General features: G+C 33.6%; 3 protein-coding genes across 3 annotated transcripts; 1 reads left to right on the plus strand and 2 right to left on the minus strand.

The window, feature by feature from the left end:
• Positions 1 to 535: 535 nt before the first annotated feature.
• On the minus strand, positions 536 to 11,415 carry LOC134255820 (uncharacterized). Its single transcript, XM_062738363.1, has 3 exons — positions 11,274 to 11,415; positions 6,020 to 6,256; positions 536 to 2,330 (listed from the first exon to the last, which is right to left on the minus strand). The coding sequence occupies exons 1-3, from the start codon at positions 11,322 to 11,324 to the stop codon at positions 1,200 to 1,202; spliced, it is 1,419 nt and encodes a 472-aa protein (XP_062594347.1). The 5' UTR covers positions 11,325 to 11,415; the 3' UTR covers positions 536 to 1,199.
• A 2,223-nt stretch (positions 11,416 to 13,638) lies between these two features.
• Positions 13,639 to 15,135, minus strand: LOC134255859 (forkhead box protein E1-like). The gene has a single exon (XM_062738426.1). The coding sequence runs from the start codon at positions 14,981 to 14,983 to the stop codon at positions 13,805 to 13,807; it is 1,179 nt and encodes a 392-aa protein (XP_062594410.1). The 5' UTR covers positions 14,984 to 15,135; the 3' UTR covers positions 13,639 to 13,804.
• An 823-nt stretch (positions 15,136 to 15,958) lies between these two features.
• On the plus strand, positions 15,959 to 22,950 carry LOC134255897 (ADP-ribosylation factor-related protein 1-like). The gene is made up of 8 exons (XM_062738490.1): positions 15,959 to 16,068; positions 18,025 to 18,117; positions 18,268 to 18,355; positions 19,719 to 19,801; positions 20,389 to 20,470; positions 20,566 to 20,636; positions 21,054 to 21,154; positions 22,457 to 22,950. Exons 2-8 carry the CDS (start codon positions 18,025 to 18,027, stop codon positions 22,545 to 22,547), a joined length of 609 nt encoding a protein of 202 aa, XP_062594474.1. The 5' UTR covers positions 15,959 to 16,068; the 3' UTR covers positions 22,548 to 22,950.
• Positions 22,951 to 23,307: the final 357 nt, after the last annotated feature.

The raw sequence follows: 23,307 nt of genomic DNA on the forward strand, positions 1-23,307 counted from the left end.
GCACTTTCACAAATTTACCAGTAATTTTATGCCTAATACTTAAGAAAAGTGGACATTTTGTAAATATTACAATTTAAATCCAGAAAATTGAACACACAGTAAACATTAACGACCTATTTACAAAAAGAATTAACATTTCACTGTGTTTAAGCGCTACACCTTTGACGATTCTAGTGAGTGGGTTTTGCATTTGAACATTTCTACTCTGAATTTTCTGGATTATAAATGTAAATTTTTTTCATTAATAAAAAACAAAATTGCTACTTTTCTCAAATAAAGAACTGTGTTTTCCAACCCTTTTGATTTATTCAATTTGCAATATATATGTTCAGAAAATTTGAGAAAATATTAAGTTCAAAAAAAAGAAGACATTTTTTTTACCCTTTTGATTTATTCAATGAAATATGTTCAAAAAAAAGGAGAAGACATTTTTTTACCGACTTGCGGACCGAGGATCCAGACAGTACCATAACTGCTAAAGATCTCGTGCAGTTTATTCGTGTACAAAAGGAAAATCCTAAAATTGTGTTAAAAAATTTATTAATAACCACAAACAGGTCATTATAACAAGAAAAGGTTAAACAACTAAAACATATTTACATGTATATTGTGGCTAGTCGACCAAGCAGCATGTGCCTGGAAGTAATAGGAAAATAATGTTTGCTTTAATTACACAGTAGATGTTGCGTAACAAAAAATTAATCAATTGGGTAATAGAAAATTCGTGTGATGAATTGTGAAATAGTAACGCTGCTCCTATACCAAATAAAAGATTTATTGAAATACCCAGATCAATTGGCAATTTACACCTAAAAGACGTCTGTTAACCCTGAATTACAACACCTTCCTGAAATGAGTATTTGCCGACTTTTAAAATGCAATGAACCCGAGACAACTACCCAAACTAGCAATTAATCTCTCTCGTTTTACTTTTCTCTTCAAATGAAGTCTATTGATTGAAATCTGGTACTGGCCGTGTGGATCAAATACCCAGTGATTCAAAAAAGAGTAATGAAATTGATTTTCTCATATATTTTTCAGAAAATTATTATTTTTGTTGCTATCTTTAAGATTGCCTTCTAATCAATATGAAGCCATTCTATTTCTATGAAAATATTGATTCTGATAACTGATTTAGAATTAAAGGCTTATTACTAATCCAAAATTGGAAATTTCAATTTACAATATTGTTTTCCTTTTTAGCGATCTTGGATTTCCCGCGACGCTGGCGGGCCCTCCCGTAACTGCCAAATATCGGCGTTATTGGCTTTCCCCGATTTCCCCCGAACTCTACCGTTTTCTCCTCCCGGGGCTGCATTGAGGGGAGGCAAATACAGTGAACTTTTGGAATTTGGTGAGTTGTTTATCCCAGGGAGTGGGTCGCCGAAAGTGGACCAGGGGTCCCTGAAAGCTGACTCCAATACAGCCGGGCTAGTAGCCGATCGATTGGCACTGCTTATTTCACGATCATGTAAATGCACTGATTCCCCTTTGGAAAACATAGTGTCCACTGAAAGTTCTCGAAATTTAGCACTATGTCTTGTAGAGGATTGGCTTCTCTTACTCTTTGAAACCATGGCACTGTCTTGTAATACTGACGTTTCGCAGGGTGTTTCTTCTCTTCTGGGAAGTTCTAAATTTGGAACTTTTGGAGAAAGTGTTTGGTTTAAACTTGTAGCTTTCCTGTTTCCCTTTTTCACTGACTGAGAACTTTGAGAAGAGTTAGCTGATTTAACAGATTGTTTTTGTTCGTTTGTTGAACCATCAGAATCGGGATGAATCTCTATGCGTGGTGTACTCAGAGTTTTGTTTTCAACTTTTGGTCTGTTCGTTTTGTTAGTCTTTCGAAATTTTGGGGTCTTTGGAATTCCTTTATCATACGAAATATTCTGGTCGTTGCATAATTGTTTAACTTCCGCTGCGCATTCACGCATAGTGCGGACAAGTTTACCAAAGTCTTCTAACTCATCCTCTGTGTCGGAGCCCGCCAAAACTGACGACACGCTTGACTTCTTTGACCTTCCTCCTGCGTCTTTTTTCTTGGTCCTTGATAACGGTTCCCTCTTGGATTTCAAAAATGTCGGTTTAAATCTACTGTCACTCGAAATTGAAAATTTTGAAAATACATTCAATATTTTTTCGCGGTGCATGGATTGCGCACGGTCCAAGGCTGTCTGACCTCTGGAGTTCATAAGGTCAAAAATAATATTAATTTTCTTCTGATGGTGAGCTTCCAGCAAGACTTCTACAACTTGTTCGTTTCCGATCGAGCATGCGTACATCAAGCCTGTGTTCCCATCCCGTTCTTGAATATTCACATTTAAATCTTTCTACAATATAATAGTTTGTTTTGGGTTATTTTAATTTTTTGTATCTAGGAAAAAATATGAAGAAAAATCAATTTTTTTAAATAAATGCACATTTTAAAGACGACAAAACCAATTAATTCTATTTGCTAGTATGGTTCAAGATAACGCCAAAAGCCTCTCTATTATTTAGTTCAGAAGCAGTAAAGCCTTTTTGTGTACAAATTGATGCATGAACAATGTTGAAAAAAAGAATGGAAAATCTAAAACTATTGATCGATCATAATAATCATATTTCGTTACTAACTGCAATGAGTTGTTCAAAGTACTTAGAGTTTGAAAGCGTTCTCTCTGGTCGTAACTATATAACCTCCTAAGCATTTCAACTTAAAATCAAGTACACTAGTATTAGCTGCAGATCTGTAGCTCTCCGAAAAAAAAAATATTGATAGACCGGAGAGCTACAGTGCCACCCATCGAAAAAACTGTATATTTATTGCGCACAAAAAAATGCGCTCGGTTTTCGATTTATTTTCCCATGTTTTTGAATCTGCAATCTCAAAATATTACTAACCGTATGTTCCTAACACATTCTTTCGCTGTTTCCAAAACCAAGCATTCCTCATAATTGTTGTTAATAGTCCTCCTGATCCTGATATTGTTGTCATCGAACACTTCATTTATTTATACTGCCATTCTGGTTTCAAAGATAATTCGGTCTAATATGCTTCGTTCAGATGTCAACTACGAGAGTAATTGATAAAGGAGAGAGGAATTTTTTGGAATCTTCCTTTTTTTGCAGTTGAGGTAAGAATTTGGAAGAATTAATCAAGAACCGAGCGAATTTTTTTGTGCGCAACAAATATACAGTTTTTTCAATGGGTGGCACTGTAGCTCTCCGGTCTATCAATATTTTTTTCGGAGAGCTACAGATCTGCAGCTACACTAGTATCAAAGTGATTTTAGAGATCCGAAACGATTTTTAACAAGAAACATATTGACGCAAGCGTCAAAAATCGGCCGCAAACAAATAATTCTTCCTTTGATAAAGTAATTCGAAACTGAAATTTGCGTGATCTGTTTTTAAAATTTCTTATATTTATCTGTTAAAATATCCTCGTAACATGAAATACTTGCATGCGACATTGCCGATTTTCTTCATGCATAATGCATGTACAATATTATATGTGTAAGCAAACTGCCCATAGACCTCTGCGTCCGTACAAACGAACTCTGGTGGAAGTGTGATGTTTAAGTAATTATTAATACATAAAAGTACAAAACTAAAGTTTAAACTTAGCTATAGTTTTACTTTAATTTAAACGGAACAAATATGAAATATGTGTGACTCTCTTAAAGGATGTTAATAACCCCCCAAATCCATCTAGATCCACCACTACATTTCTTCTCTTTTGGTGTTGAGATGTGGCGGGAAAATGCTTGGCACATTGTAAAACGCGCTTTATCCTAGTCTCATGGACAAAATTGTCGTACGATTCTGTGATTTTAAGAAATCAATTATATTACATCAAATTTTTGAAAAATTTCCATAGGAAATGTATAAATATACACGGCATTTAAAAATAAGTACAACAAATCCTGTCTAGGCTGTTTAAAAAGAGAAAGTAAAACTGTTGATATACAACGTGGTCTTTGTTTTAGACTATGCCTACATAAGACACTTCGTGCTAATTTTCTCCGCACTTCAGTTATGTCAGAGTTCGTCAATTAGGATTGGATGAAATATTTACCTAGATCTAATTATTTATAAAAATTTTATTTTATGATTATTGTGCTTTTTGTTAAACATTTAGAATATCTTTGTTTAATATTCTATAATATGAATGTTATTTAATATTTTTATTCAAATTGTTCTAACTCCGCAGTTCTAAACGCACGGCGACTTAAAACTTTCATATCAACTAACCGACCGCCTCCTGGCGGCCGGTAATAAGTAAGCCTATATGATAGTTAATTCTTTTTGTAGCAAATCAATCAAGCGCAGTAAGACTTGTTTAATTTCCAAACGAGTGCCAAAGTATGGTATTAGCCAGGAGGAAAAATTTCACATCTTTTCAAGTTTCCCGAGAGCTTGCATCAATTAATGTAGATCTTACAGAATATAGTTTACTCAATCAATTTTACGTATCATCAATACATTTGGGTTTCTAAATTAACATCGCCTACATTGGCATAGACACAATGCACATTATTAGATAGATATACCGGTATCACGTACTGTGCGCTGTAAATATGGACACATCAATATTACATGGCTTTGTATTTTAAAAATAGCAAAGAACATCCAAAAAGGGATGACAGATACATCGACCGAATTCAAACAATGTCGATTCCAGATTGAAACGAGTTTAAAAATGTGGTAGTAAATTTCCGATAAGAACAGGAAGTAGACCGAAGGAACTGGTTTAATTTATTACCACACATTCCAAAAAAAAAGAAGAAGAGCTTGTGTTGTCAACAGTCCGTGAACTACCAGGAACTCGTGAACCCTTAGAAATAAATGAACCGCTAACCTCTAACAATCAGTAAATCCTAACCTCTAACAATCAGTGAACCCTAACCTCTAACAATCAGCAAACACCTAACCTCTAACAATCAGTAAACCCCTTACCTCTAACAATCAGTAAACCCCTAACCTCTAACAATCAGTGAACCCCTAACCTCTAACAATCAGTGAACCCCTAACCTCTAACAATCAGGAAACCCCTAACCTCTAACAATCAGTGAACCCCTAACCTCTAACAATCAGTAAACCCCTTACCTCTAACATTCAGTAAACCCCTAACCTCTAACAACCAGTAAACCCCTAACCTGTAACAATCAGTGAACCCCTAACCTCTAACAATCAGTAAACCCCTAACCTCTAACAATCAGTAAATCCTAACCTCTAACAATCAGTTAACCCCTAACCTCTAACAATCAGTAAATCCTAACCTTTAACAATCAGTTAACCCCTAATCTCTAACAATCAGTGAACCCCTAACCTCTAACAATCAGTAAACCCCTAACCTCTAACAATCAGTAAATCCTAACCTCTAACAATCAGTAAATCCTAACCTCTAACAATCAGTAAACCCCTATCCTCTAACAATCAGTTAACCCCTATCCTCTAACAATCAGTTAACCCCTAGCCTCTAACAATCAGTGAACCCCTATCCTCTAACAATCAGTAAATCCTAACCTTTAACAATCAGTTAACCCCTATCCTCTAACATTCAGTGAACCCCTAACCTCTAACAATCAGTGAACCCCAATCAGTGAACCCTAACCTCTAACAATCAGTAAATCCTAACCTCTAACAATCAGTAAATCCTAACCTCTAACAATCAGTAAATCCTAACCTTTAACAATCAGTTAACCCCTAACCTCTAACAATCAGTAAATCCTAACCTCTATGAATCAGTTAACCCCTATCCTCTAACAATCAGTTAACCCCTAACCTCTAACAATCAGTAAATCCTAACCTCTAACAATTAGTAAACCCTAACCTCTGACAATCAATGAACACTTTTAAAACCTCTAACAATCAGTAAACCCTATATATAATGTCCTAAACGTATGCAATAAGGTACCTTCAAGGTACATATATATCCTTCTGTAAACAAAGATTCTCTCGTCTCTAGTAGGAGGAACTAACCAAGATAACTGTGGAATTGTACATAGTAAAATTAACATTATTATAGAGCTAGTACCTGTTCTAAGAGGACTTTGAGTGGTTTAACTTGGTTCATGATACAAGCATACATAAACGTCGTCTGTCCTTTTGCATTTCTGGCGTTGACGTCAGCCCCCCGCTGGAGAAGTGCCCGGATGAGCTCCGCCTTCCTCTCTCCAGGGGCTCGGGAGTTCGCCATTGTAAACATGAGCAGGGATTCTTTGTCCTCGTTAGAAATGTTGACGTCAGAACCATTTTCTGTAACCAGCGTTAACTGGAAAAGTCAATATGAATATGAATAATTAATTACAAATGTAAATATATTCTTCGAAATTTGTCTGAAATATTTTAACTTAAATTTTTATTAAGACGTCGCGCACAGAATTGGGGAAGATTTTGTAACGTCAAAATATCTATTTCTGACGTTATTGTATACGTCGTTTAAGCGTAAAAACGTCAAAATTTTAAGGCGTAACAAATTAGACTAGACATTCAATTCCTGCTCCTGTTTTCTTAAAAATGTCTAATTCTTTAGTGATTCTTCAAATACAAAATTTCATTTATTTGCACATTTTAAAAATAAGATTTTTTCTGTGACAACTTTTTCCATTAAAAAGAAAATACAGCTCAAATTTACAATATACGTCCCGTTAAATACCATATAATACGTATATTTATGTCGTGGTAACAAAACCGACTAGACATCAAAATCGCTCTATCAATCTCTGCTATTACTTGCGTATAATTTTTTAAAGATACATTTGACTACTTCTTCATTTGCATATTTCATTAGTCACTTTAGTTTTACGAAAAGAACATGTTATATAGTAATTAATGTTTACCAAGAATATTACAGAATGCTTCCAATTTTACGAATAGTCGATATCGGTCAGTATACGTTCAGTATATTGTTAATTTATTGTAATGAATTTTGTTTGACATCATCCCAGGACATTATAGAAGATTGGTACAAATTGGCAGAAAAATCCATGTAGCCAAAACGTTAAAATGACCAAAAATTTTAACGCCCGTTGTTTGCAGTGTTACAAGTTACGCAATTTGAAACCCCAATACTACGCGCGACGTCTGAACATTTAGCAGTGGAGAGAGTGGAATATTTTTTCTTTCAGGTTGTTGTTGAGTTCCCAGTTTTTTTCCCCATTATAGATCACCTAAGTAAAACGGGTGGCCGGCACTTTTGCATGGACATGTGTAATATGGACATCATCAAGTTCATTCAAATAATACAAATCAGGAGCACACCAAAACATCAGAGGTGGGATTAGGTGCCATGGAGAAGTAAGCATCCCCTGCCGACTGTTCAAACCAGCCATGCGCTCCTTGTCATGATCGCGAAAAACGAAAGGACAAACGCGTGCAATTTAGGGTGCAAATAATAGGACTTCTTAGACTAACAATTACTATGAAAAACGTCAGTCACCATTTTTGGTCAACGATAGAAGGTTGTATTTACTGACAAGGTCATTGTATCGACAAAAAAACTTGCGAAATGATGACTTTGAAACAAGACTAGGGATATCCTTGTTTTATCAATTTGTTAAAAATTGTTCAAGCATAGAACATGCTCTTGCATATCGAATCAATGGAGAGAATAAACCCCATTGCAACATAAGTAAGAGAAGCTGGCAATTGAAAAGTTGAAGTCATCACGTTTACCATAAAACTTGATTGTTAGGTTACCATTTTACATTTTAAAGAATGAAAACACTTGCTGTGGCTTTCAACTAGACAATTACACATCGACGACATATCATGTTATCTTTGCATGTAGAAGATTTTGATTAAATTATGCTTCATGTCAATACAAAAACAGGTCTGCGAACATTGGGGCGCATTTAATTGGTACCCACGGGAGTTCCAAAAGATTGTTGATAGATTTGATCTCCAAAAACAGAGATCTATGTTGTCAAACAAAAACTCAACCATAGTTTTAATATCAAATTCATATTGTTTGACAAAATAATTTTGCAAATGACCCATGACGAGGGAAGTATATTTATGAATTTCATTTTTATTGAAAAAGAAGCTGTTTTACGGTTCAAAAATGAACAATAGCTGTTCGAAGTGTTTGCAAAAATAGAATTTGTCCTCTTTTATAGTTTTTCGTTGGTAATGGAGTTATCTTATTACTAGTATATATTTTTTTCATAAAAGATGTTTTCTTCTCACACATTGATTGAACCTTACTGAACATATGGTGTACTTTGATGCTATTTTGGAAAAATTTTCTGTAAATTACTCTCCCAAACTGAAAGAAGAGCCTTTCAGAATAGGTCGTGTTTCTCTATAATGCTACAATGTATACTTATTCCGAACACTGAAGGCTTCTTGTAAAAGAGAAAACAAAAATCTTCGAGCATCCACACTCCACAGCAAAAAGCCCCTTCCTCTAAGCAATTTTTTTTTTGGGGGGGGGGGGGGGTATTAGTTTGTCAAAATATTCGTTACCGAAAAATATATTTCTATAGATGCACCAAAAAAGAACCATTAAATAAACGATTTGTGTCTTTGCGTGTAGAATTGTGGGCTACCTAATGTTTAGAACGAATAATTTATATGGCCGCAGTAATTAGCAAAAGTCTTAGATTAGCATATTTAAAAATAGTATATAGCAATTTAATTGATTGAAATCCCAATGTCTAATTCATTTACATACATCCCTGATTGGTTTTATTTTTTGTGCGAATAAATGAATACTCAGGGGAAATAATTGTCTCAGTTTCTGAACATGAACTATAAACCTTCATTCTAAACATTTGTCACTTTATGTACTGGATCAAATATTGAATATAGTAATTGTTATTGATAATAAGATAATGAAACAATGTACAAATAAGAGATCAGAGAACATACAGAATGATGGTTTAATTGACACATAGTAATGATCATCCCTTAATGGTGCGATTGATTTTTGTACCTAGATCTGATGTATTGTTTGTACTGACCATTTTTATTTCGTTTCCGCTGTTTTTGTGTTTCAAATTCTGTCCAATGTCATAATAAAGAATTAACAAAATTTCGATTTTTATGAATGCAACCTGTGTCAAAATTGTCCCAGTATAATATCAAAGTAGTCCGAAATATCCTACACGTTTTCCAGGCTTTATTTAACGATTTGGATATTTGACGTGCCAGGTTTTCCAGGCAGGCCAAATATCAAAATCGTTAAAATAAAAAAAAAAATGGAAAACGTGTAAGATATTTCGGACTACCCAGTGAGATATGACTATGCATAGCCTAAGTGTATTCCTTTTCCCAAACCCAACATCATGCTTTAAGAAAACATTACAAACTAAAACCTGAACACTTATTTTGAATTCGCTGCATAGTTGCTGTTTTCTTTCATTTTATAACCAAAATATAATCAATACCCAATAAATTAATTTTTGAGATAAGGGAAAAAATATTACGTCAAGTGTCTTGTGTTGTATAGGCCGTTCTATCTTTGATCTTTTTGATATATTCTCCAGATTTCATGATATTCTGGTCGGTATTCAATTAATCATTAAATGCTCCTCAAAATCATTGAAATGTTTTCTATACCGGTATATACATCAAACTTCACATAATGACAAACAAACGAAATGTAATACCTACTATTGTTATACCTTTAAAAATACAAATCTATACGGAAAAAAATCTAACATTTTTAATATTTTGATGAGCGGGCATAAAAAAAATCGATGATGGACCGCTGAGTGAGATGTTGGATCGCTCGGAGAGATGTTGGACCGCTTACGTCACAGAATGGGCGGAGCTTAATCTCATTTTCATTCGTTGGTGTTAATCAGTGACAGACCTTAAGTTACATCACGGAATACAGTACAAAAAATAAAAATAAAATGAAAGGTATAACAAAACATTCTTGGGCAAAATGCGTTTTGTCGGACCCTCGAACCAAACTGTCTGCCTGAGGCCGTTAATGCGTTTTGTCGGACCCTCGAACCAACCTGTCTGCCTGAGGCCTCAGGCAGAAGTTTGGTTCTTGGATCCGACAAAACGCATGTTGTCCTCGAACTCAGTCAATAAATGTATACACTTTAGTTATCAAAAACTTTCAAAAACAATTACTAAGATTTTGTTTGAATCAATGTAGTTTTAAACTACTACAAGTATTTATTTGGTTTTTGGTCACTTTGCCTTGAGTAGATTTCATGCTTTATATTAGAATGAGGTCTGAATGAGATCGAATGTTGAAACAATCCGTAATGCTCAATATAAGAAATGATGTGAATTTGATGCAAATGATGCATTGATATGTTGTTGAACTCAACAATACATCTTCAGGTTACAAAGTTCAGTAATTGAAATATGTGCATTGATTAAATACTAATCCAAGAATATTTATAATGATTTATATTTGTTTAGTATATGATTGGTTTGTTCACAGTGATTATAAAGCTATTGAAAATGTCTGGTATAATTCTATACATTGGATTTTAACCTGATTAGAATTTATAATATTTATGTCGACCAAAAACTTTTTTTAACTTGATAGAATTCAAAAGTTCTATCTGAGGAAAAACATCATGCATCTGGGAAAACATATCTGTTGTTGCTATTAATTTAACGGTTTATGACTTCGTTTTTGATTCGTCGTTTTATTACGCACAATGATAGAAATTAATATTTTTTTATAAAAAATTGTACAATATATCCCAGTCACTGTACCCTACAAGTAAGGTAAGAATTTCTATTGGGTCTCTTTGAAGAGTTTAGGAGTTTTTCAAATACTACATCCTCACAATGCATATACTAGTATATATATAGTTTAAATACGGAAAAATTACCTAAAATTGAAAAAAATCGTAAATCCTGGGGTGTTAATTTCGGTGTATCACGTATCCGCAATTTGATTTTACCAAAAAATCCCGAATCCGCAAATAAATGTAAAACAGCACTTTGTAGCACTATGAGAAAAAGTTTTGCGGAAATGAAACATGATTTTTTTTTCTTTAAAATTTGCGGAAATTTATTTAGCCATTAATTTTCTTTGTAATCATACTGAAGGTTAACACAAGTGTTACATATCTTATACATATACATATAATTTTGACTTATTTAAAGAATTCTTGCTGTTAAAAAAAAAGCCAGATCTATTTTAATCAGCAACTTCTGTGGCAAGTTAAGTAATTTGTATGAATGAAAAATTTATTTTTAATACACTAAAGTAAAAATGAATAAAATTTCTCTTCTTTTACATATTTTAAAACGTGTATTTTAGACAGATAGCAAAGTACCGATCTATGTGTGGAAGTTCTCAGACCTACCTGTCTTGCAGTACATCCATTCTGAACCAGTCTAAATAAATCCACTGCCATTTTAACACTACTGCATCACATCATCTACTGGTCAGCTACAACCCGATCGCTCTTCTGGGCTCCCGCGCAATTGACGTCACATATCCAAACACAGCAGCCGATCCATACCCGACAGGCGATATGCCGCTCTGCTTCAATGTCTATAGATTTTTAGAAGTGAATTAATCGCAGATACATGAAATTTGGTTCCTTTTTCTTTAAGCGTTGATTGATCTATTGATTTTGATTACGTTTGAGGAGAGGTGTTTAAGCGTCCATGCTTTATACTCCCTGCTCCTGGGCCATTTTTAATGATTCTGAATTACTTTGAACTTTAAAATGACTGATGAACTATTTTATTGATATTTCGATACCTAGAAGAATGCATAATTTATAGTGGTGTCTTTCTTAAATGACACAAGAACATGATACTCCCGATAGTTAGTACTTTACATATTTAAATTGCGTGTGTAAGAAGTAAGATTACAGTTTAGACATTCCATCGTAGGTGCTGGAATTATAAATTATATGAGAAAATGTAATATATATTTTCCAAGGCCTCGGTCTTTCATAGGTATTCCCTCCCTTTAGTCTACTCTGATGTTCTACGGAGATGGTGAAAACATTTAATGACGTGACACTCTCTTATGATGCTGATATTTAATGCCGTTTCATTGTCTCCCAAAGGGTGTGCGAAATATTTGATCTCATTTAGGTTGCAGTATATGAGAGAATAATATAATGATAAATCACACTGGATAACTGGAAGCATTTCATAGATTTTCCTAAAATATTGTAAATGTCTATATACGAATATCTCAACTGGGTTGTCCAAAACTGAAAACTTGAAAGACAAACGCAAAAAATCTGAAGCGAGCACTGGTTCCAGCAATTTAAAAGCTTGTTATTAAGGAATACAATTCGCTCAAAAATAATTTATTGTTCTGTATTTTGGAAAATCTAAAATTGATTTTAAAGAAAGAGTAATCGGTAATTTGCTAATAACAAAATCGTAAGGGTCAAACAAATGGAACGCTTTTCGGTCACGTGCGCATGTGACGTCGTTTTTTATAAAATATATTCTGCACAACAGGGGATGTTTACTCCTCCTCGGCACCTGATCCCACCTCTGGAATTTCCTGGAGTCCGTGTTTATACCCTTTTTATAAATAATAAAAATATGCTTAAAGATTTTTTGATATCAACCACTGTTCGTTATCTTCACCCTTTTCCCTAGCTGCAGATCTGTAGCGTTATGGTTTTATATATTTGTCTTTGACCATAACGCTACAGATCCTGTAATGCTAAAAAGGTGCAATTTACGGCGCAAGATTTTTTGTGCACTTTTGGGGAGAATTTCTCCACTTTCCAGCATCGATTAATTAACTACCTTTCACTTCCTAATTCTAGGTACATTATTTAACTAATCTGTATATTTTATCCATCTCCCAACCCTTTATAGTCGTCTCTTCAAGTAATAAACTCGCTTGATTACAATTATTTGTAGGATTGCTGAAAATTCTCTTCAAGCGAGTTTCTTGCCTGTAGAGACAACTATAAATAGTTGGGAGGTTGATAAAATATACATATTGGCGACAAAATGTGTCTAGAATTAGGGAGTAAAAGGTAGTTGATTGACCGATGCTGGAAAGTGGAGAAATTCTCCCCAAAAGTGCGCAAAAAATATTGCGCCGTAAATTGCACTTTTTTGCATTACGGGATCTGTAGCGTTATGATCAAAGACAAATATATAAAACCATAACGCTACAGATCTGCAGCTACCTTTTCCCATATTCATAAAAAATGAATTCATATGCAGGGAATTTCATCTTTTTTTCATTTGATTTCATCAACCAGCGCTCCTTATTGTTAACCTATTACAACCTCGGATAAATTCTACAAAGAACTTTGCAATTTTTCATTTTTTACTTTAGTTTAAGGACAGATGATACAAACACAAACTTGGATGCCTGGATTGGTAGGTATTTATTAACTTATTTTGGTTGCAAGTGATGCAAATATTCAATTTCTTAAACATTAGGAAATTAAAGGACTATTTGTATCATCTGTCCTTAACATGCAAAAAAGAAGGATTCAGTTATGCAATTTAATATGTTTTATCTCAAAAATTTAAAATTGGTGAGACCTAAGGCCAATGTGAATTCACTTAGACTCAGTTGTAAGCATTCTCAAATACTACACATGACTAAGCATTTAGAGCTTTTTATTAGTCCAAGGTAATGGAGCAACTCGATATTATCAAAAAATACATACAGATCCACGCACATTGTTCATATTTTCTATTATATAAATGAACTTTTCCATACACAAGAAAGAAATATAAAAATTTATTAACCTCGTCAGTAAAAGAACATATTTACAATATAAAAGTGTTTCATTTGCAAAGTTAAAAATATTTGGTTAAAATGAATAGCACCTTTTTCTGTGGAAAAAAAAGTTTTGATAACCAATCGACAGTCATGAAATCAACTTATTCACGTTCATATCGAAGACCACTGAGCGGTATCCGGTCCATTTTGATACGAGTTGAAGAACTTGGGATACATTGATGGAGGACAGACTGGATTGACATTCACTGGGTAAGCGGGGTTTTCGTTTACAGCCTGTGGAAATGTAAAGGCGGGAAACGCACACGCTGCAGAGAAGTTCTGGCCATGGGTCCATAGCCCCGAAAATCCGTTGTTTTGGTTGTAGCCTGGGGGAGGGAATCGCGGGGTGTCCGGAGAGGCGCTGTTACCGGAGGAGTTGAGGTGTCCGTCCGTATTTGATACCGGGGAGTTGGACTCCATGCTTGTGTTAGCGTAAGAAGGTGGGCTTTTGAGGTCCGGATAAGGCAGGGGTGGCGATCTCTCAACAAAGGGGTTCCACAGAGGGGTGACTGCAGGCATTTGTTTCACCTCCATAAGTTGATGGAATGGTTTGGATTGGTGAAACTGTTTGATCATTCCTGAACGGTTAGAGACGTTTTCATTGTTCATGTAATCTAAGTGAGGAAGGGGGGTAGTCAGGGCCCCGGGAGTCGTGGCGAGACGCGATTTCTTTCGGGTTCCGTCTTTGAATCTGTAGCGTCGTCGGAGAAAACTGCCATGGTCAAACATATCCTCGTAGTCGGGATTGATAGCCCAATCATGGCCCTTCATTCCACTGCGACGGGACAGTTTGATGAAACACTCGTTGAGAGCCAGATTGTGGCGAATGGAGCCCTTCCAGCCTTTGGCGTTGGGATGATCCCTGTAGTACGGAAACTTATCCATAATGAACTTATATATGTCATGTAGAGTCATCTTCCTGTCCTCTGCATTACATATCGCCATGCTGATCAGGGCAATGTAACTGTATGGAGGTTTTCCCTTGGGAATGGGACGTTTTCTCCTCCTAGATCCGGACTTTTTACCGTTATCACTGACAATGTTCTGTTCTTGTAAAGCGGCGGAATGCATGCCCTCTGAGCTGTTGCATTCAAGGTCTTCTTCGAGCGGCATCACTGGTTCATTTATATCAGGCAATTCTTCCTTCATATCCTTGGGTAATAAATACATATGTCCTCCTTGCATTTCTGTATGAATATTAGCTGTGTCGCCATCTTGTGGATGACTGTAGTTTTCACTATACTCGGAAAACGTGTTCGAGTAAAGTTCTCGTGAATAGTTTCCTTCCATGACTTTATACGTCTGTATACTATAATTTCTAAGAGAAGAATGGTTTAGATAGCACTAAGTATTTTGAAGCACTTTTTCCCTAAATATCCGACATGAGTAACTCAGCTACCGTCAGACCAAAAAATGGCTTTTGTCTGATACGGAACATTCAAAAGACAAAACGAGGGGCTCCGAAGGGTGGTCTATTAAGGCACTTCTCGCTCCATTAACTTTTGATGTTTGAGCGAAGGTGTGAAAATGACCACCGTTAAGAAAACCTCTGTCAATTAAGGGATAACAATACCGTTATCAAAACAACTAGATAATTTGTTTCTTCTCTTAAATCTTTCAAAGGGAAATATTGACACTATCCTATAAACAGATAAAGTAAAATTAAAAAAAAAATCGTAGTCCTTCACATGCTTACTTCTATTTATTTTTAAACTTTTCAAAACATAGTTTAATGTTTTTAATGATACTAGGGTCATAGGCGTGATCCGGCAAGCGTGATAGGAACACATTTTTGAAACCCATGTATGTAAATATTTTTGTGTAATGCATATATATAGGGAAAAGGCCTATTACGTTTTTAGAATTTTTGACTAATCCCAATTGTAAAGTATACACAATAAAGCAGATTTCAGTTTGGAATAACAGGAGAGAGAAAATAAAAGATTCTAGTATATTGGTAACATTATAAAGAAAACAATCGTTTATTTATTTTTTTAAAAACATTTTGCACAAGTATACATCAGCATAAAACATGTAAATAATATAAATATACCTGCAAAATTGGGGGGGGGGGTGTTACTCGATTTGTCAAAAAGTTTATCAGTTTCACATTTTAAATTTTTACTTTGAAAAAAATTTCTGTGATATGGAAATATTGATACCTAGAGATAAAAACGCAAAAAAATATGATGTGAAATTATACAATATGCTCGAATAGATAGATCCACCTTTGTTGGATCATGACAGGATAAACTGTCCCTTGTAGTTACATCCGGGTGTTTTCAATATGTCTGCGCCCTTTGCTTTTGCAGTCTCAAATATGAAAAATATTTAGTTTAGAATTCCTTCTCTCTTCTAGTATCTTGAAAGGAAAGGTATGCGTACAATTAACTGTGAGCTTTTGTATTTCCATAGTATAAACGATATAACTAGAATTTTCTAGTATAATAGGTTTAATACCGCCCGGCATTGTACAGAAAATTGCAACAGCTGTTTGTCATATTTATCAGGTCTTATAATATTACAGAACTTGCTTATTGATGTTGTCAGTGTTCGTCATAAAAATTGAAACAAAATCCGAGACTCTACTGTACTGAATAACATACCTACATATTCATTATGAGTTGCTATATTTGGTACACATGAACAGATGAAGGCTTATATATGTCTCTCTTTTATGTTTTGTATCTTACCTTTCTTTCAAAATTGAACCATAAGATTAAAATAAATTTTAGTGATTATAATGATTGCTTAATCATATTCATGTCTTTAATCATGGATACTGGCAATTCCATTAAGATTTACAGTAAAACTTGGAATAATCTAACTGCATGTGTCTCTGGACAAGCCCTCACCACAGTTAGAATACCACCCATTTACTCGCAATGTAGCAAATGATTGCAAAATTGTTCTGAAACGATTTTGAAGAATACAAAAGGATTTGCCCTGAATATAACTTTCAAATTAATTGTAAAAAACCTTTTTGAGGTTGTGTATGCTTTTAAACCTTAAATATAATCCAAATAAAGACGAAAATGCAACTAATTTTCTCAACAATTTTTTCTCGCTTCAAATTTACTGGCATGTTTGCATTCAGAACTCTCAATTCGAGTTATTTCCCTTGTTTATTTTGCTACATTGTGAATTCACAGAACAAATTCTATCATTAAACCAGGTCCATAGGACATTTATCATTTTAACATTTAGAACATTGATTTCTATCTAAGTAAAACTGGGTTATTACAAAGTCACTGGGACCTGTGAAATTACTTCGCCATATCCGCAATTCTTTATATTCATATATGGAATTCACTGAATTTATATATCTAGGGATCTAAGTTAGCTATATCTGTGAATTTGCATATATCTCTGTTCATACTATAACAAGTTTTACTGTACTAGCTTAATAATGAAATATTTACATATTAAATATACCACCATCACTCTGGACGTATGTTAAAAATAATATGTAAATTCTTTAAACAGCTACACAATAAACGTCAAAGACTAACATACAGTTCTGTTGTTTAAACTGCAGAACTGTATGTTGGTTTTTGACCATAATGCTACAAATCCTGTAATAAAAGAATGTACAATTTATGGCACAAGATTTTTTGCGCACAGTTTGTAAGAATTTCTCCACTTTGCAACATATTGGTCAACCAATTACCTTAATTTCACTCCACAATTTTAGATTAATTCTTTAAGCAATCTTTATACATGTACATGTATTTTATTTACCTCCCACCCCTTCATACTTGTCTCTACAGACCAATAAACAACAAAAATTCAAAACAAGGGAGTTTGTTGGTCTTTATAGAAGACCAGAAAAGGTTTAGAGGTGGATAAAATATTGACATTGGTTTAATAATGTGTCTAGAATTAAAGAATGAAAGGTAATTGATTGAGTGCGAAGTGGAGAAATTCTACCGAGCCCTTTGCAGAAATCTTGTGCTCTAAATTGCACATTTTTATTACAGTATCTTTATGGTCAAAGACTAAAATATAAAACCATAATGCTATAGTTATGCAGCTACAACACATTTGGAATGTACAAATCATGATTAATTTCATGAAGTAAATTCATCTATTTCAGACATTTCATTTGAAAGATTTTGATTAATAGTTTCAGAAATGTAAAAAAAAGATGTAGACTTATATCTTAGGTGGTTTTCTGTGAACTTTTCAAGTTGCTTTCTGATTGAAAAAGAAATGATAAAAAATAAGACATTACATATAAATACTGCTCCTCTTATTAATATTTAAAAAACACAAATATATTTTTCTAAAACCTGTAGTAAGTTATCCAGTCTTTGCTTCTGTGTTTACAGATGTACACCCTGCTATCTGGACTTTGGAAGTACATGTTTCAGAAGGATGAATGTAATGTTCTGATTCTTGGTCTTGACAATGCTGGGAAAACTGTGAGTTTATTCTTAAATTATTACTCTGCACTAAATTTGATAAATACCAAAACACTAAATACATAAATAATTCATTTTCTGTTGCTGCAGTACAATGCTATAAGTAATTTTTTTGACTTTCAAATTATTATAATATTATTGACTTTTTAGACGTACCTCGAGCAAACAAAAATCAAATTCACAAAAAACTACCAGGGCATGAACTTGAACAAAATCACAACCACTGTAGGTTTAAACAGTAAGTAAAGAAGAAAAAAAAAACATGATCATAGCTGAAAGGTGTAATGTTAAATTCTTTTAAGAGAGAGAGAGAGAGTTTTATTTGAAATCATTTTTTTCTCTCAATATTTTTGGCATTCAGCCCATATATCTCAGCCTGTAAATATTCCTGATTCCTCAGAGTTTTGTGTAAGTTGTTTTTATGAAGAATAAATATTTTACAGGATTAAGATATGAAAGGGATTAAAATTGTGTTTTGATAACTAATATGGTTGTAGGTGTCATAATAACCTAGAGTCCAAGCAATTGGAGAGGGCTTTCACTCCCCTTTCTTTGAAGATGCCATACTTAATTGACATAATTGCTGAGGAATAAATGTTCTTTTCAGTATATTGCTCTAACAAAAGAGTGTTACTTTCTTTTAATTCATTTTAGAAACAAAACAAATAGAACAAATAAAAAGATTCAAAATACAATCCATAATATCCAAAAATTAAAAAATGTATGTAATTACTTTTTTTGTCCATGATTTTAAAAATATGCTTCAAAATAGAAACATCCATGCATACATTAGACATGCATTGCACTATTTTACCACCCAGTATCTTTAAAGTTAAAAATCAGGAAAATTACTTTTTTTCATTGGTTACCTGAATTAGTAATAAAGTCTCAACTTCTTAATTTTTTTTCTTATCAAGGGGTCATCTTTTGTAAAATTTCTTTTTCTTATTGGCAATTTAATGCTTACAAAAAATGTCTCTTTTTTTCTCAAAGTAAAATGTACTACTCTGTGTTATTTGTTAAAAAGTTCATCAGTATATTTTATCAAATATAGTGTAAAGAAATTATTAAATCTCACATATCTTTTCAGGAAATGCAAATAAAAGCACTTGCATGCTTATTGGATTTTTGTAATTTAGGATAAAAAAAAATGTAGGTATCCAGGCATTTAAAGAAAATTCTATTTTTTTAATAGAGTACTTTTAAATTCCTCTATTTTATACTTCAATTGTTATTCACTACATGATGTAAAAAGCTTGGGCTATCTTTACAAGACATCACAGATCACTTCTCATATCAGGCTCATAAACATTAGTATCTAAATCTCAATTTAAGGAAAATTGTTTTCTTAAAAGATGCATTTATTTTTATACTATTATGGGAACTTTTTACAAGACTTTAGAAAAAAAATGAGAATACAAAGAACATCTGAGGTTAGTTAAAAAAACAAACTATAAATATACGAATATATAAAAATGTACATTTTCACTTCATTGTATGATACATCATTACATGTATCATCATATCTATGTCAACTATTTAAATTTTAATTAAATCAGCTGAACTGTGTTTTATTAATTTATATATTTTGATTCGACTAGTTGGTAAGATAGACATTGGACATGTGAGATTAAATTTCTGGGATCTTGGAGGCCAGGAGGAGCTTCAGTCACTGTGGGACAAAGTAAGTAGAAGTGTGAGCTCGCTGAATGATTACAGGTAAAACAACAGAAATCTGGAGGGGGGTTAAACAGGTACAGGTAAAACAATGGTAATCTGGAAAAAAACTAGTTACTTTAGGTCGAAGAAAGTAGAAGTGTGACAGATGGCAATAGGTACAGGTTAAACTGGAAATTTTGGGGGAGGGGAGGGATGGAGGAATAAAGGATGTACAGTATTTAGGTGGAAGGGGGTAAACAAGCATTTAGAAGTGATTGAGAATTCAGAGGTACCTTAGGATAGGAGGATGGGAGTTGCACTTGTTTGGAAAGTTAAGCATAAATAAAAAAAGATTTCATTGGTATCAGTACTTTTATATGTTTTTTTCAATAGTGCATCATTGTGATGTTTGTGCTTATAAGACATAGGTACATGTGTAAATGTTCTGTAATGAAAAGTTCATGAAGAAAACAACAATGAAAGTTTACTGTTAAATAGTTTTCAGAACGAAATTGAATGCATGTACACTGGATGTATTTCTTTTCATTATTTCAGTATTTTGCCGAGTCTCATGGTGTGATCTATATAATTGTTGAAATTTCATTATTTCAGTATTTTGCGGAGTCTCACGGTGTGATCTATATTGTGGATTCTTCCGACACGGACAGAATAGAGGAGTCCAAAGAGGCCTTTGGTTTGTCCCTTCTGTAAAACTGTAAAAGCCGTCGATTTGATTTTAATTTTCTTCTTAAAATGGCCCACAACTTGCACAATTTTTTTTTCTTACAGAAAAAATGGTGTCCAATGCTCAGTTACAGGGTGTGCCCTTACTGGTTCTGGCCAATAAACAAGACCTGCAGGTTCAGATTCTTTACATTTATTGCTTGATTTTTTAAAGGGGGTTGGGGGGCATCGAAACCTATATTTCAGATTTCATTTCTCTTTCTTCAAGATATTTGATATTTTAAATTATGTAATTGTAAGAATCACACTATATTTTTGGCTGAGGAGAAAAACAACATACATTTATGCAAAGTATCTTTTTGGCTGAGAAGAAAAACAACATACATGTATGCAAAGTAACTTCCTTAGTAAAAATATACACTGAACTCGGTGTTCACTTCAATGTGATAGGGAATGTGACAGAAATTTGTTTATGGGGTTGAGAAAGTCTATGTCCCTTATTGTAGTTCTGTATTATATTAGGTGTACAGTAAAGCTGTCTGAAGACTGTCATTAGCTCTGTCATTATTGGAGATGTTTTTATCTGATTTTAGGACTGTATGAATGTGCCCAGTGTAAAGCAGGTCTTCTTTGAGAGTAGTGAGAAGTATGGGGGAAGAGACTGTAATATAATGGGCATCTCAGCATTAAAAGGGTAGGTAGCCTCAGATGGATGGCTGTAGTTTATGTCATCCTGCATTTTCAAAAAGTAAATTAGACAATTTGCTCACCAGACATTGTAACTTTTCAATATAAATTTGTAAAGAGCCTATTCATTAAGGGTCCTCCACACGCTCACAGCTTATGTTCTCATATTATTGTGCATTACTTTTAACAAGCATATCAACCCTTAAAAACTGGCCAGGGATTAAAATGTAATTTACACGGATTTAAAAAAAAATAATTTCACAAGTTTCATATTTTTCTCAAGGCGTTTTCATACGTAGCACACAAATTTTTGTCTTACCTTATTGTATATTTTTAAGCTTTATACCGAATAACCATAAAAACTTAATTTTATCGATCAACATATTTTTTAGAGAAATTTATTTAATTTATAAAAAATAAATGAAACTCATTTTCTCTAAAACACATGTAGAGAAAAATCAAGTAAGATTCCTTTTGTGTAGAGGAAGCATCAATGAATTAGATTACACCAAAAAATTGAATTAAAATTAAATGCACTGATGTAGAAAAAATATTTTCAAAATCTTTGGTATCAAAGTTCGTTTTTGGAGTTATCTCTCCTGTTGCCCGGGACTCAAAAACTTTGGCAAGTCCCTGCATACGTCACCATACAGTTACTCATTATTGGCTACTGAACTGGGCAGATATAAAAGAGGAAAACTAGAAACGCATACTGTTATATCGATATTTATAAACACACAATGAGATGATATATTATTGAAACGCACAAATATTAGTGTCTAAAAATATCAACTTTCAACACAGACTCTGTTGACGATCATGTGGCAGTGGGTTGACTAACATGAAAGTATAAATAACCTAAAAGTTCTCGTCATACAGGTATCCAATGTTTATGATTTATTATGTAACATATAAACCCAGTTGTTTGTCGTTCTTTTATAGAAAAATGGACATCTTTTTCTATCGGTCACTCTGTGACCATGCCATGTGTTCATTGTTTGTTATGATTAGGGTGTCGCTCTCAGTGTACTGCATACTTTTCCCTTGATAAAACCTCTATCTCTAAAGCGTTTGAAAGACTCTCTTACAAGCGGTACCAGGCAATTTCGTCACTACAGAAACTACATAAAACCGGAAGTAAAAGTATTTTTTTCTCTATATACGTCACAAGTCACATGGTGTGGAGGACCCTTAAAAGTATTTCAGTAAAAATACAGGATTTGTACATTTCTGTTCATTTGAATATTTATTTGGACATCTATAAATTGCATCTGTTTTTTAACTAAAGATTTTTTTAAATTTAAAACAGGGAGGGGATTAAGGATGGGATATTCTGGCTTGTAGAAAGCATTAAAAACAATAGTGACGTTAGACCACCAGTTCAGAAAGAAATCACATGACCCAAACATCACCATGGAGACCAGAAGAGACAGGTGCTTTCTTACACAAAAATTGATGCCTCTTATTTTCATGAATTTCTTACACAAATAAGGCATTGTAAAATGTCTTTGGGTAATATATAAGGATGGGGAAGTCTTAAACATGAAAACTATTTATATCAAACTAATATGTTTGTTGTATATAGTTATCTTTATTTATTGTTATGAAATGTTCACTGTCTGTTTTCGGGCAGTGATTATATTTTGTTGTTATTATTTTATTGGATTTATATACACTTTGTCAAATGTAACATTTTTAATAATGATGAAAGATGCATGTATTAAAATTTTAAATCAACTTTTTTCTAAAAATTGTATGATTTTGTTACCAGGTATTATTTTCACAAAAAGAGACATTTATTTAAAAAAAAAGCAAATCAATGTTTTCAATATATTAGTAATAAGCAATTGTTGTTTGAAAAAAAAAATGCTGGGCAATTTTAAAATTGCTTTAAAAAGCACACTAAGAATTACTTGATGTTTGCACCTGTGTAGTTTGTGTGAATGAAGAAAGCACATGGAGGGAAAAATGAGTATATCATGTACATCAGGGTATATTTAAGGAATAACAGTCTAGTCAGTAGAGTATGCCAGGGCATCAATGATAGTTGGAAACATGGGATAATTTGCATAATGGGCGAAGCCCGTATGTATAAACTATCCCATGTTTCCAACTATCATTAATGTCCCTGGGCATACTGTACTAACTAGACAGCGATTC

This window comes from Saccostrea cucullata, unplaced genomic scaffold, assembly GCF_032062105.1.
Source record: "Saccostrea cucullata isolate Sc308-1 unplaced genomic scaffold, CSIRO_AGI_Scuc_v1 ctg78, whole genome shotgun sequence".
NCBI lineage: Eukaryota > Metazoa > Mollusca > Bivalvia > Ostreida > Ostreidae > Saccostrea > Saccostrea cuccullata.

Excerpts from the sequence above, each read along its gene's own strand:
- LOC134255859 (XM_062738426.1), bottom strand. The coding sequence starts at position 14,983 with ATGGAAGGAAACTATTCACGAGAACTTTACTCGAACACGTTTTCCGAG.
- LOC134255897 (XM_062738490.1), top strand. The coding sequence starts at position 18,025 with ATGTACACCCTGCTATCTGGACTTTGGAAGTACATGTTTCAGAAGGAT. Across the intron at positions 18,118-18,267 it reads TTGACAATGCTGGGAAAACT|ACGTACCTCGAGCAAACAAA; the intron begins GTGAGTTTATTC and ends TTGACTTTTTAG. Across the intron at positions 21,155-22,456 it reads GGCATCTCAGCATTAAAAGG|GGAGGGGATTAAGGATGGGA; the intron begins GTAGGTAGCCTC and ends AATTTAAAACAG.
- LOC134255820 (XM_062738363.1), bottom strand. The coding sequence starts at position 11,324 with ATGGCAGTGGATTTATTTAGACTGGTTCAGAATGGATGTACTGCAAGA. Across the intron at positions 6,257-11,273 it reads ATGGATGTACTGCAAGACAG|TTAACGCTGGTTACAGAAAA; the intron begins GTAGGTCTGAGA and ends TGACTTTTCCAG. Across the intron at positions 2,331-6,019 it reads TCAAAGTCCTCTTAGAACAG|AAAGATTTAAATGTGAATAT; the intron begins GTACTAGCTCTA and ends ATTATATTGTAG.